The sequence below is a fragment of the Capra hircus genome, chromosome 17, assembly GCF_001704415.2.
Source record: "Capra hircus breed San Clemente chromosome 17, ASM170441v1, whole genome shotgun sequence".
Taxonomy (NCBI): Eukaryota; Metazoa; Chordata; class Mammalia; order Artiodactyla; family Bovidae; genus Capra; species Capra hircus.
Window position 1 is genome coordinate 4,466,215 of NC_030824.1, and position 19,789 is coordinate 4,486,003.

Genomic DNA, 19,789 nt, shown 5'->3' on the forward strand with positions numbered 1-19,789 from the left:
CAGCAAATTTGGAAAACTCAGCAGTGGCCACAGGACTGGAAAAGGTCAGTTTTCATTCCAATTCCAAAGAAAGGCAATGCCAAAGAATGCTCAAACTACCGCACAATTGCACTCATCTCACACACTAGTAAAGGAATGCTCAAAATTCTCTAAGCCAGGCTTCAGCAATACATGAACCGTGAACTCTCTGATGTTCAAGCTGGTTTTAGAAAAGGCAGAGGAACCAGAGATCAAATTGCCAACATTCGCTGGATCATGGAAAAAGCAAGAGAGTTCCAGAAAAACATCTATTTCTGCTTTATTGACTATGCCAAAGCCTTTGACTGTGTGGATCACAATCAACTGTGGACAATTCTGAAAGAGATGGGAATACCAGACCACCTGACCTGCCTCTTGAGAAATCTGTATGCAAGTCAGGAAGCAACAGTTAGAACTGGATATGGAACAACAGACTGGTTCCAAATAGGAAAAGGAGTATGTCAAGGCTGTATATTGTCACCCTGCTTATTTAACTTATATGCAGAGTACATCATGAGAAACACTGGGCTGGAAGAAGCACAAGCTGGAATCAAGAATGCTGGGAGAAATATCAATAACCTCAGATATGCAGATGACACCACCCTTATGGCAGAAAGTGAAGAGGAGCTAAAAAGCCTCTTGATGAAAGTGAAAGAGGAAAGTGAAAAAGTTGGCTTAAAGCTCAACATTCAGAAAACGAAGATCATGGCATCCGGTCCCATCACTTCATGGGAAATAGATGGGGAAACAGTGGAAACAGTGTCAGACTTTATTTTGGGGGGCTCCAAAATCACTGCAGATGGTGACTGCAGCCATGAAATTAAAAGACGCTTACTCCTTGGAAGAAAAGTTATGAGCAACCTAGATAGCATATTCAAAAGCAGAGACATTACTTTGCCGACCAAGGTCCGTCTAGTCAAGGCTATGGTTTTTCCAGTGGTCATGTATGTATGTGAGAGTTGGACTGTGAAGAAGGCTGAGTGCCAAAGAACTGATGCTTTTGAACTGTGGTGTTGGAGAAGACTCTTGAGAGTCCCTTGGACTGCAAGGAGATCCAACCAGTCCATTCTGAAGGAGATCAACCCTGGGATTTCTTTGGAAGGAATGATGCTAAAGCTGAAGCTCCAGTACTTTGGCCACCTCATGTGAAGAGTTGACTCATTGGAAAAGACTCTGATGCTGGGAGGGACTGGGGGGAGGAGGAAAAGGGGACAACGGAGGATGAGATGGCTGGATGGCATCATGGACTCAATGGGCGTGAGTCTGAGTGAACTCCGGGAGATGTGATGGACAGGGAGGCCTGGCGTGCTGCGATTTATGGGGTCGCAAAGAGTCGGACACGACTGAGCTACTGAACTGAACTGAACTGACGACTATAATCCAGTAACTGAGCCTCTTCTGTAGCACTAGGCTCTGTGCCCAGCACATTGTGCATAACATCTCACTGAATCCTCCCAACACTGGTCACATGTCCCCATTTTACAGATAAGAAACCTGAGGATCCGGAGATGAAGCCTCTTAAACTCGAGCCTTAGCGACCGTCTTAGTTGGTTTGTGCTGCTACAACAAATACCAAAGGCTGAGTGGCTCAAAGGATAAATTTACTTCTTGCAACTCTGGAGCCTTGGGAATTCAAGATCAAGATGTCGGAAGATTCTGTGTCTGGTGAGGCCCCTCATTCTGGCTTATAGGCGGCTGCCTCCTCACTGTGTGTGACCTCCCCTCCTCTGTGTGTGTGCGTGGAGAGAGAATATGCATGTATATGTGTATGTATGAGACAGCAATTTGTACCTTTTTTTACCATTATTAGGGCACTAATCCCATTATGGGGTCCCCACCCTCATCTAAACCCATTTACCAGGACTTCCCTGGAGGTCCAGGGGTTAAGACTTTACCTTCCAATGCAGGGAGTGTGGGATCGATCTCTAGTTGGGGGAGCTAAGAGCCTGTGTGCTTCAAGGCCAAAATAACCCAAAACACAAAACAGAAGAAATATTGTAACACATTCAAATAAATACTTCAACAAAAGAATCTCCAATCAATATTTAAAAAAACATTAAAGATAAACCTATTTACCTCTTAAAGCTCCCACCTCCAAATACCATCACACTAGGGGTTATGGCTTCAATGCTGGAATTTGAAGGGGGAACACAAACATTCTGTCTATAACAGGAACCTCATTGGGAATAACTGTGCAGCTCCTGTGTAGAATTAGGGCCAAGGGCTAACTGAAGGAAGGAATATATGTGCCTGGCACATGGAAAGCTCTCAGCAGAGAAGAGTGACCACAAAGATGATGCCAGTGACAGTGATGGTGATGATGATGAAAAGCCCGCTCTGCACCCTGGTCTTGTCTCCACGGGGTGACTTGCAGTCAGTCACCTAACTCTTTGGGCCCCCGTCTTTCCAATAAAGACTTCAGTCTAGAGCAGTGACTCTCAGCCTGTCTCCCGGGGCCAGCGGCATCACCATCCCCCGGGAGCTTGCTGGAAATGAGCATTTCTGAGCCCTCCCTGGACCGACGCTGAGACTCTGGGAGGAGCACTCCGCAGTCTGTGTTTAACAAGCCATCCCGGTAAGTCTGATGCATGTTCAAGCTTGATCTGGTCTACATGAATGATCTTTCAATTTTTTTTAAATGACGTAAATGCTTTCTTGTAAACAAAATCGGGAGAAGGCAGGTACATAAAGCAGATAAAAAGCAGTGGTGCTAGCCTGGAGCAGAAGCCAGGTCCATCCTCCCACTCTTGCCCACGTACGGGCCAGGGGGAGGTGGACGCTCTCCCCACTTTGTGTCAGTTCCTCCTGCCAACCACAGCCCGCCTCCCTCCTCCCAGCCTCCCTTCCTGTTGACATGCTCCGTGAAGTATGGATTTGTTGTGGCCTCGTACAACCTGGTCTATTTCTTCTCTCCTTCTTTCTTTATTTATTTTTCTTTTTTTGGAAAATAGGTTCGAGCCTGTAACTCAGTTAATTATTTCCCAGAGCACCGGTTTGGTGGCTACGGCACAGCACAAGGCAGGGGAACAGGAGACGAGTCCTCGGAAGCTTCTTTCCAGAAAATCTAATTTCATCATTGAGAAATCTTCTGTCTTAAGCAGCCGCCTCCGCCACCACCACCATAAATTTACATATTCTATATGCCGCTGCCGCCGCCGGAACGCACTGGGCCCGATTTGCATAATGCTGCTGGAGGGGCTGGCGCTTCTCTTGAACCCGAATGCAGCGGGAGCACGGAAGCAATTATTAAGCTATACACACTGGCAGGGAGAGAGGCCTCAGATGGATTTCGACTCCAAACCTCATTCACAGCCTAGGCTGCTCATTACCCGAGGCTGACCGTGGACCCGAGGGCCTGGAACACCAGTGAGGTGCTCTCTTCGGGTCGTATCTACAGCCAGGCCGAGGCAGTGAGGACAAGTGGCTTTGGCTTCTCCAGTGTCGATGGCTGGAGCAATCTTGACCCTTTTCCCACAGGCAGATTTGTTCCTTGGATGGTTCTGTGCAGTTGCCTTTGCCAACACATCCCTGCACCTCTCTGTAACACCCTTTCAAACAGCTTCAAGACGAGCTGGCAAGGGTTTGCCCACCTCCTTGTGGACAGCCCGCCGGAAATGACTAAGAAAATGATCTTCCACAAAATCCCAGGTGGGAAAGGGCAGGCGGAAGCAGGGATTCTTGCATGACATAGTGGTCCTGCTTCACATCTATCTAAACTCAGGCTACCCGAGAAGAGGAGGGCTTCCCCACCCTTGGCCTCTGGTTGGCGGACAGTCCATGTATACTTGGGCTCTGGGTCTCAGACTGGGGGTTCTTTGATGTTCCAGGATCCACAGGCCACTCTCTGTAGTTTCAAGACCTTCCAGAGCTCTGAGCTTGACCTCCAAGTCACCCATGCCCCACCACTCCCAACTTCAGTAGTCCGTGGATGAAAATGGCCACTTCCGAGTGTGGGGCGCCATTCTGGTTTTACTCCAGCATCGATGTAAAGGCTTCCTTATGCGCTCAATGCTTGAAGAACAACTCTCAAGCACAGGGTGATCTCTTGGTCAGACTTCAAACCCAGCCCTTCCCGACAGTTTTTTCAACCAGATTAATTCACAAAAACACCCAGACAGAAAACCGCCTGCCAGCTTCCTACGGGTAAATTCCACGGGCACACTTTTCAGGTGATGCCAACAAAAGCACTAGACTCACTTGATAAGTTTGCCGACAGAACAAAACACCGTCGTGGGGAAAGTGGAGGACTGGCTGAGGACAGCCAGTGCCTTGCTTCTGATAGCTCATAATCAACTAGGCAACTTTAATTTTTTCCAGCAAACATCTGTTATTTCTGAGGAAGTGGAAATACATTTGCAAATACCAGCTTCACTCCTGGCTGCCTTGATGCTCAAAATTGGTGGAGCGCATCAGAAAAGCCCTGACACCAGAGATGGCCCATGGCATGAAAATCCCGCTCCGCGCCAGAATCTGAACAGAAAGGCAGTTGTTGCAAATTTGAAACAGCAGGTTTTTCCACTGAGGGGGGGAAAAAAAAGCATCTCCACTTACTAAGAGGCACCGTCTCCTCAAAAGACCTCAACATTTTGTCCTCAGCACTGACTGTCTCATTGCAAGAATTTGGAGGGGACTCACTTTTTCCATGATTGCATCCAACACTGAATTATTTCTCCAAGAAAAGGAGATTGCTCCTGATTAGCCAAACCCAGGACTTCAAAAGCACAAATGGTGACTTTTCCAAAGGAAACCATTTTGGCGCATAAGTGGGGTTAGCGCTTCAGAGCAACAGATGGTCTCTAACATGAGAGTCCAGGGAGCAGACATGGGTGGGTCCTCGAGCAGGTCTGTGTCGTTTCTAAACCCTCCATTTCTGGATCTGTCAAGCGAGGATGGTAACCGTGCCTGCTGCCTGATTGTCTCTGGGAGAGTCAGATGAGGCAATGTATAGTAGTGGAGTCACAGGAAGACTAAATAATCTGTCCAGGTTACAGAATATTGAGGGTCCAGGCAGAGTCTGAACTCGAACGAGTTTGTTTTTAGCCGTCCAATTGCATGCTGTTCCCCACCATGGCCAAGGAATGCTGGAAAGCTAGTGCTTACAAAACCCAGTCATATCCGTTGGCTTTCTGGGCTGAGCTGAGAGGGGCTAGGTTAGGAGGTCTTTGAAGGAAGATACTCAAGGGAACATGGGCCTCACTGAACAGGTCACCTTGGTTAGAAACAGAGGTCAGCAGTTTCCAACTAGCCTTCTTAAAGACCCAAATTTTCTTTCATTTTGTAAATAAGGCCTTCTTTGCTTGCCATGAAATGCAGGCTATTGCGGTCAAGGAAATGGGAGATGAAATGGCAGGAAAAGGAAATGTACCAACGAGAAGAGCTGAGCTTATAAAACCTGCCACTTGAGTGGTTCCCTTTGAGCTTCTGGGTCGTGGTGCTGCCACACCACAGATCCGCTTTGTTTCATGCAAGTTGGTGACTGCCTTCCTTGTGTCTGCAGTGATGCTGCAGCCCCTGAGGCCAGGTCCTGAGGCAGAAATAAGCAGTGCCTGGTGGCTCAGTCGGTAAAGAATCTGCCTGCAATACAGCAGATCCAGGTTCGATCCCTGAGTCAGGAAGATCGCCTGGACAAGAGAATGGCCACCCACTGTAGCACTCTTCCCTGGAGAATGTCATGGACAGAGGACCCTGGTGGGCTACAGTCCATGGGGTCACAAAGAGTTGGATACGACCAAGCGACTAACACTTTCCCTACTTTAATACAAAGCAACAGCATGGAGGAAGGGGGGGAAACAGATGCACAGTCAAAACCCAAGAGCTTACCTAATAGAGGATCATCAGTGCTACCGTTCCTCATCTAACAGTACCTCCTAGGACCCAGAGATCCCACATCTAGGTATGCGCACAACAAAAATGAGAATATATGTGTGCCAAAAGATGGGTGAGAGCACAGTCACAGCAGCATTCTTTGGAACAACCTAAAACTGAGAACTACCTGAATCTCCGTCAACCATTTAAACAGAAAGATTGCACCATACGCCCAGGAAGGCATACCACATGACGAGATGGGCAAATCCAGCCCACTGTCATATCCGACCACTTCCTGTCTTGTCAATAAAGTTTTATTGGAATGCAGCCGCATCCATTCACTACATACTGTCTACGGCGGCTTTTGCACTAACTGGCAAAGATGAGCAGTTGCAGAAGAAATAGTATAGCCTGCAGAGCCTCAAGTATTTACTCTCTGGCTCTTTCCAGAACAAATTTGCCAAACCTTGCCATGTAAAAATGAAAATAAACAGTCTACAACTTCCCTTGGGCAATCTGGCTGATTTTCACAAACATAATATTGAGCGAAGGAGGCCAACACAGATGAGTACCGGTTGCACAATTGCATTTGTGTGAAGTGTCGAGACAAGCAGCAGAACTAGTCTACGTTGCTGGAAGACAGGTTACTCGTGGAGGATAGTAACTAGGCAGGGCCCGAGGCAGCTTACGGGCGCTGGAAACGTGCTTATTCTCCCTCTTGGGTGCTCATTTTGTGACAGTCCATTAGGATGTACACAGGTGATGAGCACACTTTCATGTATGCATGTTGTCCATCGATAAAACTTTTAAAAATAAATTTAAAAAAAGAAACGGTGGGTGTGGACCACAATGCCAAGTATTTTCTCAATGTATTTCCTGGGCAGAAAGCTCAAATAACAGATTGTCAAGTTAGAAAACAGATAACTCTGACTTTTCCACGCGAGCACACATTTATGCATTCACTCTACAAATGTTTATTGATCTCACACCACGCACCAGGTGCTGGGGATTCAGCCGGGAGGGAGCTAGACTCAGCCCCCGCCTTCCCGGCATTTGCATTCACTCTCACACAGGCCCAGGGAGTCATACGTGTGTGTCTGCACCAACACACACATCTCCATCCCCCAGACAGAGCTGCACACGTGTGCACTCCCAACCTGCAGGTCATGTCGTTCTCAGGCGAATGCTTTTCTGAGTTTTGCTCTCTCTCCCATCTCATCCATAACTACCACCTCTCTCCCTACTCAGACACCAAGACTGATGGATGGAGCTCAGTTTAGCTAGCATCGCTCAGAAGACCTGTATCCTCCAGGGGCCATGGGCCTGTGCTGGTTCCCCAGGTGAGATGGGTCAGACCAGCTGGTTTCCCCAAGGTCATCCCTGGCATCTGAGACACCTCAGTTCAGTTCAGTCACTCAGTCATGTCTGACTCTTTGTGACCCCATGGACTGCAGCACACCAGGCTTTCCTGTCCATTACCAACTCCCAGAGCTTGCTCAAACTCATGTCCATCAAGTCAGTAATGACATCCAACCATTTCATTCTCTGTCATCCCCTTCTCCTCTTGCCTTCAATCTTTCCCAACATCAGGGCCTTTTCAAATGAGTCAGTTCTAAGCATCAGGTGGCCAAAGTACTGGAGTTTCAGCTTCAGCATCACTCCTTCCAGTGAATATTCAGGACTGATCTCCTTTAGGATGGACTGGTTGGATCTCCTTGATGTCCAAGGGACTCTCAAGAGTCTTCTCCAGCACCACAGTTCAAAAGCATCAGTCCTTCAGCGCTCAGCTTTCTTTATAGTCCAATTTTCACATTCATACATGGAAAAACCATAGCTTTGACTAGATGGACCTTTGTTGGCAAAGTAATGTCTCTGCTTTTGAATATGCTGTCTAGATTGGTCATAGCTTTTCTTCCAAGGAGCAAGCATCTTCTAATTTCATGGCTGAGACACCTAGGGATCAGACAAGTGGAGATCTGGCACTGACGGGGTGGGTGACCTTGACCCCGAGGATGCCCTCTGCCATTCCCTGGGTTTTCGTTGGGCCTCCTGCCCTTGGTGTGGTCACCTGCCACCCACAAAGCATGGTCACCAGAGCCTCATGGTCTAGTGGTCAAGGCTTTCCTACATGTGGATTAGTGACTGATGCGTGTAGAGGTTATCTATTTGCATCTCATATTCTTGGAAGAGCTTCCCAGGTAGCTCAGCGGTAAAGAACCTGCCTGCCCAGGCAGGAGACTCAGCAGAGATGGGTTTCTTTCCTGGGTTGGGGAGAGTCCCCTGGAGGAGGAAACGGCAACCCACTCCAGTATTCTTGCCCAAAGAATCCCACGGACTGAGGAGCCTGGCAGGCTACCATCCATGGGGTCGCAAAAGATTCAGACATGACTAAGTGACTGAGCATGCACGCACACACGTCTATAGAAGAAGGCCAGAATGTCAGCGATGGAAGGTCAGGGCCCATGCCCTGGGTGTTGTGAACAAGGAAACAGAGGTTCCATAATGGGAGAAGCTGGAACAGAGCTCCACACTCAAGCAGGACTGGGTCTGCCAGACTCCAGCCAGAAGCCTGTCCCTAACTCCAGGTGACTGAATGCCTCCTCGCTAAGGGGCCCTCACTGACAGGGGCCGGCTCACCACCCTCATGGCCTCATCACTTGGAACAAAACCTTATTCCTTTCGGTTCCTCCAACATCCCAAGCTCTTCCCCATCCCAGGGCCTTTGCACATGCTGTTCCCTAAACCTGGGGCACCCTTCGCTCTGTGTTCATGGGGCTGGTTCCTTCTCCTCATTAGGATCTCAGCACAGAAGTCACCTTTTCAGAGAGCTGTTCCCTGAGCATCCAGTCTCAGCAAGACGCCATCTCCTTCCACCTGCTCTCCACCTACCTCTCTCTGTGATTCTTCGCAGCACTCAACAATATCTGAAAGTATTCATTTGTCTATTCTGTGAGCCCCACTGTGGCAAGGACTGCCTTCTGGCCCACTGCTCTATCCTAGTGCCTCCAAGCCGCTTGATATGCAGGAAGCATCTAGAGCATGTTGTATGAATGAATGAACAAATGCATGGATAGACAGCGCCTACAGCAGAGTGGCTCGCAGGGCAGACACATCCCCGAGGGGCTGGGTGAGCCCACGAGATGAGAGCTCTCTCTCGACTGCCCTGATTAAGACCTCCCCAGTATCAGCAACCGCTCCCGGCATCTTTATATATGGAAGCATATTGACCCAGGGCTGACGGGACCCTGATGGGATTTGTGTTTACCTCTCTGATCAATAGGCGTCTCAGTGCTCACCCCAACACAATCTACCGCTGAGCATTATTAATTACTGCGCCTGCCTTTTCTTGCATCTCTTGACCCCTCGTGAAGTTTGTCTTTGTCTATCCTCTGCCTTGTGGATTTCCCGGGCCTGCAGCTTAGGTCAGGAGGGGGCCCGAGAGTGTTGCTTATTTTCTTCTTCTGAACTAAGTGTCCGGACCACAGGTCTAGATGCTGCCCTCTTCTCTCCTGTGCATTTTCAGGAAAACACCTGTGGAGAGGCTGGGGTGGCCACATGGTAGGAAAAAGGGCACCTTGAGTCCAACCTCAATCCTGCCCCTCACTTGCTGTGTGTCCTTGGCCCCATCCCTTTCCCTCTCTGGGCCTTGATTCGACTCCCCTTCAAAATGAAAAGTCTCTCAAAGACTCCCTCAGTTCCATAGCATGGGTTTCTTCAAGTTTGGGATTCTTCATGAACAGCCTCCACACTTTTAATGCCCAAGGGGTCAAGCAACGCAAGTCCTGCCGACTTTCTTGTCTGGGGACACTGTGCACCCCGGTAACCTCTGAATGGAATACCTCCATTTATTCATTCAACAATTGCTCATGCATGTCTAGAAGCACACTTCCAGAAGACACTTTTGGGAATCTGCATACGTACCTGGTATGTGCCTAGTCACTCCATCCCCTCCCCCCGGTCATACAGAAAAAGCTCTATGATCCCTACTACACAGATGAGGACACTAAGTCCCTGCATGGTCGAGGACTTGCCCAAGGTCACACAGCTAGTGTGTGGCTGAACCAAGACTGCAACCCAGAGCTGTCTGCCTTAAGGCTTGCCATCTGACCACTCCAACTGAGAACCCCAACCCTAAAATTCTTATCTCCTCTGCCCCGCCTTAAAGAGAGACCCCTGGAGGTGAACTTGGCCATGAGCCATTGCTTTTCATCAAAGGTGGAAGCACTTCAGAAAAGAACTATGGTGATTTCAACACTGACCCAAGTGTGGGTGGCTTATGGCCTGGAGGAGTTCACACACAGGTCCAATTAGTTGACACCAATTAACACTGTACCACAGACCCCTCCCTCCTGGTACCAAAGTCCTTTCAGGATCAAAAAGACAGACGACCCAGGTCATACTTTAAGAAAGAAGCTACAGAGCAAACACCATTTACTATGCAAAGCAATTCCTCTTTCCTAGAATGTGCTGGTGTTGAGACACGGAAATACATTCAAATTAACCCCTGAGCTATTCCTCTTCCAAATTCCTCATTTAGGGTTGACTCCCTGGCACATGATATTACTAATTCAGATCTCCAGGAAGGCATACTGATTACCTTGAAGGCATGTGAGGGCTCCACAAAAACCATTTGGTTCAGGGTGGAAATTAGAGTTCAAGGTACAAGTTCCAGCCCCCAGTGCAACATTGAAGGGCCCCCCAGGACCTGGCTGCAACCAAATTTGTTCATGAACCCATTAAACAAATATTTATTGAGCACCTATCCTATGCCAGACACTGTTCCCAGTGCTGGAGATACAGCAGTGAATAAAACAATTGGAAAGTCCCTGCCCGCCAGGAATTTACATTTTAGTGGGAGAGAAAGTTAACAATAATAATAAATTCTAGAGCATAGTAGGTGAAGAGAAGCATTCTGAAGAAAAACAAAGCAGGAGACTTCCCTGGTGGTCCAGGGGTTAAGACTCCGCCTCCCAATGCAGGGGACACAGGTTCAATCCCTGGCTGGGGAGCTAAAGTTGCGCATGCATTGAGGCCCAAAACGTAAAACAGAGGCAATGTTATAATAAACGCAATAAAGACTTTAAAAATAGTCCACATTTTAAAAAATCTTTAAAAATGAAAAAGAGAGCAGGATCAGGCAGTAGACAGTGCTGTGAGGCGAGGATGTTGATTTTTAACAGGGTTATCAGGGAAGATCTTCTAAGAAGGAGAAAGCTGGACAGAGACTTTATTCCAAGGCATACTGACACGATCTAAGGGGAGCTGATGGGGGCTCACGCAGAGTAGAAACAGTGAAGCTCAACAGGAGCTCAGAGTCTCTCAAAATATTGAAAAGTACGGCCCACGTGCTAACAGTGGTTTCAGAGTGGAGGGGGAGGGGCTTCCCTGGTGGTCCAGTGGCTAAGACCCCATGCTCCCAGAGCAGGGGGCGTGGGTTTGATTCTTGGGCGGGGAACCAGATCCCACATGCCACGAATAAGAGCTCACATGCCTCAGCCAAAGATCCCGCCTTGTTGTTTAGTCGCTCAGCCGAGTCTTGACTCTCTGTCACCCCATGGACTGCAACCCCCCAGGCTCCTCTGTCCATGGGACTTCCCAGGCAAGAATTCTGGAGTGAGTGGCCATTTCCTTCTCCAGGGGATCTCCCCTACCCAGGGATCAAAGACCTGGGTCTCCTGGAATGCAGGCGGATTCTTGATCACTGAGCCACCTGAGAAGCCAAAAGATCCCACATGCCACAACTCATAATAGGGATCCCACATGCCACAACTCATAAAAGGGATCCCACATGCCACAACTACAGAGCCTGCATGTGGCAGTGAAGACCTGGTGCAGCCAGATATAGATATATATACACATTTATACATCAATTCAGGGGAAGACTTGATAGAAGATGACCCCAAGGCATTCTGAGCCTCTGGGAAGGTGGGTCTGTTGACTCCTGCAATAGACACGTCTGCAAATTAAATTGGAGGGGATCAGTTTGGGTTGAGGGTAGCACGGTACATATTCAAAGCTCAAGTGTAGTCAGCAAGCAGGCTGGATAGTTTCCTCACAGATCTCCTCCAGGAGGAGTCTCTGCTGTCTGTCTTTGTTCTTGCCGAGCCTCTACCTGAAGGACACCCCCCATCTCACAGCAGGAGCAGCCCCCACCTTCAATGCCAACTTGTCAAGAACTGGAATATTGCCCCTCTTTAGAAATCTCCCAGCCCCTCTCTCTACAGCTTTTCCAGGCACTTGCTCTTTCCTAGCAGAACCTAGCAGGCTGATGAAAGAGGGAATATTAAAGAGTTGAGCAGAGAATAGAGGGAACTGCTGCCTCATATCTCACGAGTGACCAACTCTCTCCTTGGGAGTAAGTTGACCTGCTTTCTCCCCCTGCCTCCTGAGGACCCCTGTCTCTTCTTAAGAGTCACAGGCCTTTTCACAATATGCCTTTATCAATATGATTCCAATAAATGTTTCAGTTCCGCATATAAATTCCAGGGCCCGGCTGCCCAGCGGAGGCGACCTGCTCAATCAGCAGACCATAAAGATGTAATAATGCAATTAAAAGGTATGGCCTGTCACCCTCATAAAGCTGAAGATCAATGCAGGAGGAGCTGAGGACATCGGGGAGTAGAATCTGGCTTCTCGGCAACATCTGTAGGATGAGGAAATTGGGTGATTCAACAAAACTGGGGCCAAACCTGGAGAGGCTCTAGTTCCAGATTAGGGCCCCATCGTGGTCTCTGGTCTCCTTCAGTGGGCTGGAGGTCAGGAGATGTGGACTCTGTCTCCAGGTCACCCACAAAGACCCTGAGATTTCAAACAAGTCCCTTCAATTCTTTAAGGCTCAGTCGCCTCACCAGTAAAGTGGGTGTAATGCTAATACTCGGAGAAGGCAATGGCACCCCACTCCAGGACTCTTGCCTGGAAAATCCCATGGGCAGAGGAGCCTGGTAGGCTGCTGTCCATGGGGTCGCTAAGAGTCGGACACGACTGAGCGACTTCACTTTCACTTTTCACTTTCATGCATTGGAGAAGGAAATGACAACCCACTCCAGTGTTCTTGCCTGGAGAATCCCAGGGACGAGGGAGCCTGGTGGGCTGCTGTCTGTGGGGTCACACAGAGTCGGACACGACTGAAGCGACTTAGCAGCAATGTTAATACTACCTTCTTCACAAGATTGTTGAGACAGACCAGGCACAGAAAAAATTAAAGCTGAAGGGATCCTAAGTCCATAGACTGCAAAAATCAAATGCCTACAGGGGCCAGGCAAATGATGGTATGGACCACCGGGGCTGGAGAACCTCTTACCATTCATAGAATCATAAAGAATTTGAGTGGAAGGAAATTCAGATCAAATCTTCTTCATCTTATTTGTTGCACAGACATAACACTGAAATCCAGGGAGGGTGACAAATTCCATGAAGCCCAAAAGAGCATCAGTGAGGGAGGTGGGAGCAGAACTCAGATACACTGACTCTGAACTTAGTGCTTAAAGCACTGTCCCACCCAGATGTCCAAGGATGAAAGGGGGAGTAATAACCACTGGAAGAGGGAAGAGATGAGCCATAATTTACCTGCAGACAGAAGACAGAGTGTTGTTCAGTCGCCAAGTCATGTCCAACTCTTTGTGACCCCATGGACCGCAGTACGCTAGGCTCCTCTGGCCTCCACTATCTCCCAGAGCTTACTCAAATTCACGTCTACTGAGTGTGATGTTATTAAACGTTTCCTCTTCTGCTGCCCTCTTCTCCTTTTGCCTTCAATCTTTCCCAGCATCAGTCTTTCCCAACGAGTTTGTGCTTCATGACAAGTGGCCAAAGTATTGGAGCTTCAGCAACAGACCTTCCAATGAATATTCAGGGCTGATTTACTTGAGGATTGACTGATTTTCTCTCTTTACAGTCCAAGGGGCATTCAAGAATCTTCTCCAGCACCATGATTCAAAAGCACCAATTCTTTGGCACTCAGCCTTTTTTATGGTCCAACTCTCATATCCATACATGACTATTGGAAAAAACATAGGTTTGACTACACAGACCCTTGTTGACTAAGGGATGTCTCTGCTTTTTTATACACTGCCTAGGTTTGTCATAGCTTTTCTTCCAAGAAGCAAGTGCTTTTAATATCACGGCTGTGCCTGGAAGGTGTTGCAGTTAAGGTGAGATGAACCATAAAAGGCCTATTTGCCCCGGGAATGATGGACTCCCGTGGATGACCTTGGAAATCACGGGCTGGGAACACTTTAAGTTGAAGTCTTATGTAATACACTGCTTACAAAACTGGCCCTGTTCTCTGTTCCTCTCTGTGTGTTTGCCATCTGCAATGTGTCTTTACAGTTCCTTCGGTTGGGAAGTGGAGTCTATTTCTCTATCTCTTTAGTTCGGATTAGCCATCTGGTAGAGGAGGAGATTGCATGTCTTTTCCAAGCCTGGGCCTCAAGAGGCCTTATGCATTTCTGTTCTTTACTTTGGAACTTGCCCATCTACCATGAGTCTGCTGGAGGATGGAAAACACTTGCTTCTTAATCCCCACCAGCCCAGCGCAATAGTTAGCCAAACATCAGACTTAAGCAAGGCTATCCTAGAGCATCCAGAAGCATGAGCGAGCCAAGTCACAACTAGCCGAGTCCAGTCAAGACCAGAAGAACCACCCAGCTGACCCATAGGCTTGTAAACAATAATAAGTACTTACTGTCTGAAGCCAGTGAGCTTTGGCATTGTTCGTTACTCAGCAACAGCTGACTGATACTTACTTTCCCTTACTTCCTAGCCTTATAATCTTGGGCGAAATTCCTTCACTGCTTCAAGCCTCAGTTTGCAAACAGTGGCAATGATGACGATAAGGATAATCCCAACCTGCCAGGGTCTTTGTGGAGATTAAACAAGAGCGGAATGTGCCATACAGTGAGTGCTCAGTATACATCAACATATATATTTCTTTCTTCCAGGAAGCCCTACCATAGCCTTGGTTCACCAAGGGATTAGAGGATGTGTGGTTTGCTCCCAGGAACCATTTCTAGAAGACCTATAATTAAATTGAAACCGGGCTAACAGGTCTTGGAATTCCAAGCCCAAGTCCTTAGGCACCCCTGGACTTCTCTGAAACCCTTGGTCTGCTGGGCAGTCAGGGCAGGGGCAGTGCCAGGGCAGGCGGCCTCGATGCCAGCTGAGTTCAGCAGTGCAGTTTGCTCTGCTTGCCAGAGCTTGCATGTTTACATACATCCCATAATTACCATCTGCACAGCCAGCGGCATTTGTTGCAAATGGGCCGTTTCCATCTGTTGAAGCAATTTCCTCAGAGGAATTTGCATTGATCACTTTTTTATGCAAAGCTTTTGTATAGATCATTTTTCCCCCCAATGGTTTTTAATAGGTCTAAATATTTGAAGGGCAGGGAGGGGCCTCAGAAGGAAGGAGGTTGAGGGCTGGGGAGACTCATGGTAGGGGGAGGAGCAAGGGGGGCTGCTCTTCCACAAAACTCCACCTGTATTCCTCATCTGCAGCGACCCAACTCAACTGCTGCTCAGGACCCCAGCCCAGGCAATGCCATTTCAAATATTTATTGTTTGCCTTTACACTTGAGCTGGTAGCTGATGGTTAATGGAGGAGCCTCACTCGGAATGAGGGAAAATGGGGCGTGGTAATTAACCAAGCAACTGGTTGACTCCAGCTCAGAGCTTCGTACCTGAGAGGACCAGATGGACAACTTTGCATATTTTTGACAGCTGTAATGAACAGGGCAGCTCCGTATTGATTAAATGTCTGGGAAATTAGTGCAACCCTCTGGAGCTTCATTATTTACTATTTCTGCTCAAATTCTCAGCAAAGTTTACACAAGCAGAAGTCTGCGGTAAGAGAAGGGGAAAAAGAGGAGACAGTTGAATGAGATGATAAATGCATTCTAGGGGCTCCAGCCCAACAGATGCAGAATGGGGGGATTGACTGTGGTTTTGACATTGAGCTCCCAGGGGGACAAAAATCTAGGTTGATTCACTTCGGCATCCCCAGTGTCCAAGCATGGTATCTGGTACAAAGCAGGCTCTTGGAAGATGACTGGCCCTAGACAGAGCATTTGACTAGAAATAAAAATCTAGTTTCTGGACTCAGGCAGAGATCTGAGGCTCAATAGGTAGATGGTGGACTGTACCTTTAAAGTAGATGACATCACATCCTTGAAAATAAAACTAAATCTTTACTAAACAGAAACAAAAAGAATCATGTGCATGTAAGTGATGTTCATGGCAATACCCCAGCCCTACCATTAATTCTCATCACAACACTGAATGGCTATGGGATGCTAGATGAACAAAACAAGATGGGTCTAAACAGGCCCAGCCAACACTCAGGTGGAGTTTTGGAAAGTATGGTCTGCAGAACACCTGCATCAGAATCAGTTGGGAAATAGATTACAAATGCAGATTCTTGGGTCCTTGTTAAAGAAAAGATTATTCAGACACTTGTTAAAAATGGTAAGAAAGGGGGTAGGAGGTGCATAGTTACTACACCGGGAATTTTGCAATAGGTAAGAGACTGGGCTCAACTCTAAATGAATACAAGCAAAAGTGGGAATTTATAGTCAAGGAGCAGAGTTGGTGTGAAGGGGGGCAGTATGTGGAATCTGTGGATGGAAAATTACCAAGAGGTAGGGTAATTCTTTGCTAGACTGACTTAATAGGATTCTTGCTGAAGGCAGGCCACAGTGACAAGATATCAAGTGTCAGGGGCTTGGGAAATTGATCAGATATCAAGGGTGATCAGGCCAAGGATGGGGGATTTTTGGCTAAATCTGACCCAGCAAGATTCTTGCTAAAACTGGGAAAAGTAAGTCAAAGACAGAGTCCATGGCCCAAGTCTAATCAGAAAGAGGCTCAGTGGAGCCTAACTCAAAGGAAAGAGTCTTTGTCACCCTCAAGAATAAGCAGGTTAAATAAGTTCCTAAGGGGATTCCAATGTGTTGAAGCTGGAGGATCACTGCGGGCTTTGGATCCTGGGTTAGAATCCTAGCTCTGCCTCTTACCAGTCATGTGACCTGGACAGGTCAGAGTTGCCCAATCGGAAGGCCTTGGAGCTGTCCCTGGTGCTGCCCTGGGCTTCAATGCCTCTTTCTACTAGTCTGTTTTTTCCATCTTAATTCACAACCTCTCCATTCAGGAAGCCATATTCTGTCACTTCCACTGATATCTAGTCTCCTGCGTGCACCCTCATGCTAGGAAAACACACTCTGAAATTCCTATATATGTATATGCCCTTACCCTTCTCTTTTGTTTTTTTAGAGATCTCACCTACCTCTGATTCCACAGGTCTGAATGGCACCCCGCTCCAGTACTCTTGCCTGGAAAATCCCATGGACGGAGGAGCCTGGAAAGCTGCAGTCCACGGGGTTGCTGAGGGTCGGGCACGACTGAGTGACTTTACTTTCACTTTTCACTTTCATGCACTGGAGAAGGAAATGGCAACCCACTCCAGTGTTCTTGCCTGGAGAATCCCAGGGACAGGGGAGCCTAGTGGGCTGCTGTCTATGGGGTCGCACAGAGCTGGACACAACTGAAGTAACTTAGCAGCAGCAGCAGCAGCAGACCACGCTTCACCTAACACCTGTTGATTCCAGTCTTTGGCAAATGCAATCATTGCAACAGAATCTCGATGCTTCCACCAGAAGAAGAGAGAGAAAAATCCTGGGTGGGAGTCTAGGTGTCAAACAGATACACAGACTGGTCTAAGGGACTTCTTTGCTATACTTTTTGTCTTTTGTCTTAGTCACAGAAGGTGAGTTGGATCTTGACTAGCATAGTAAGCCTTCAATAAATGTTGAAAGGATGGAGGGAAAGTGGACAGATTTGATAAGTGACAGATACGATGGAAACTATGATAATGATGATGACAACATTGACAATGAGGATGTCAGTCATGGAGATAGTGATGTTGGTGATGGTTCTATTTTGTCAGAGGACCACAAAGATTTACTTATTTATATCACTGACTCCTGAAGATATTTGGGTTTGAGACCCTGGTTTATTACATGGATGAAGAAATGGATGGATGGGTGGATGGATGGATGGATATATTGTACAGGGAGGAGTTGAGTGATAGATGTATGAATGGCTGGAAAGAAGGACTAAAAGAAAGGCTGGAGGAAGAAAGGAAAGAAAATGAGATATTTTAAAAAAAAAAAGAAAAGGAAGACAAGTGAAGATTAAAGAAGGAAAAGAAAAACGTGGGGGGTCGTGGGATGAGGGAGACCATGAATTCTATTGTGCTGTAAACACTCATCAAGCAAGACTGAGAGAAAATGGAGTAAATTCGTCCAATGCATCAAGGAATATTTCTGTACTTCATTTACTTTCCTTTTAATTAGGTAAAAAGCCTATTCTATTAACAGCTACCCTTGCAGATCCAGACAAAATTAACTCCTGGTGCCTCATCCAGGCAGCAGGGCAATTGATTCTTCCCCCTAATCCGTTTATTTCATTAGCAATACATTTATTTGGTACATGCATTTTGCCATGCTGCAGCAATGAAATGTCCCTGCAAGGTGTGGGGCATGGGGGTAGCGTTTGGAATATTAACCAAATCGCTATTACCGCCATGGCAGTGCTTAAAGATCATATGTAAATCAAATGTCAAGGGAGAAAATTGTAGCGAGGGCTGTCAGGAAACAATTTAGCGGTGGTTAAAGGCACAGCTCATGGCTGGGTGAATTGTGAACTTGGCAAATGGAAAACCAAGCCAGCTTCCACTGTGGAGGCTGACGAGACCCAGGAGAAAAAGCACGGGGAGGCTGGGGAAGCACTGGATATTTGCACCCCACAAAAATGGAAACAAACAAGCAACGCGTCCACTCTTCAACGTTCACAGCCAGCTGCTGTGGTGAGTCCCCATTGAAAGCAAATTTGGTCTGTTGAAGAATTTCACCACCTTTTCTGTCTTTTTTATTTAGAAGGAGGATTTAATCACATGGAAAGAGCAGTTGTTTAACAACAACAACAACAACAACAACAAAATAGAGTGGGCTCTTTCTTTTCTCAGACTCTTGGAGATTGGTTTCCATGTTGCAAAACAAGTGATGATGATGATGAAATATCACATTCCCCAAGGATGTTTGATATAGACTTCTTTTCTTGGGAAGTTATCCTTAAGAGATGATTCTGTGTGTGTGTGTGTGTGTGTGTGTGTGTGTGTTTACTAAACGACTGCTGGATTACTCTGTTGAGGATGAGTCACCGCTCAATTGTGCATGTGTGTTTATACAATGACTGCTGGGTTACTCTGTCAAGGGTGAGTCACTGCTCAAGGTATTTCAAGCAGGAAGGGATTTAATACAGGGAGTTAACTGTTGGAAAGGCAGAAGGGAACACAGCTCAGGAAACCCAGAAGCACAGGAATCATGGGGACTAATATGGGGACTGTTGGTTTGCATGTCTCCTGGAAACTGACGATCCCTAAAGTTAAAGCAGATGCTGCCTGCCCTCCTTTGCCGATGCCTTGCACCTCCCTGCAGTGCTCTCTCGAGTTTCATGGCTTCTCCTTCCCCACCTTCCAGTCTCACCAAAGAGCTTCTCCTTCTTTCACACCGCTCCCCTTTCCATAAACTGTGTCTCTTGGGAGGAAGTTTGCTTTGGAGCTCAAATCATAGCTCTGACAGCAGAACTGAGATCTCAGGCAAGTCAACTCACCTCTTGGAGTCTCCAACCTCCCATCTCTGATATGGGCTTACTAGCACCTGGTCACAACAGAGACGTTGCTGGGACAAAGTATAAAATATCCAGGTACTCAGCACACAGAGGGTGCCACATTAATGCCAAGTGCTTTCTGCCCTCTTCCTTTTACCCTTGCATCTCCCTGGGAGGTTCATTTGAAGCCAGTTTCCACCACAAAGACCTTGCCGGGGCGCAGGGGGCGAATTCCCAAGGTTCCGGGTCCCCCTGGGGAAAGTCCGCCTTTAAAGAAAGCCATTAAGGATTTAATTTCTTATCAT

General features: G+C 47.4%; 1 protein-coding gene across 1 annotated transcript; it reads left to right on the forward strand.

The window, feature by feature from the left end:
* Positions 3,202 to 8,724, forward strand: LOC108637859. Its single transcript, XM_018061198.1, is given in 3 exon segments — positions 3,202 to 3,343; positions 3,346 to 3,428; positions 8,620 to 8,724. Coding segments are annotated over 3 exon segments (330 nt in total).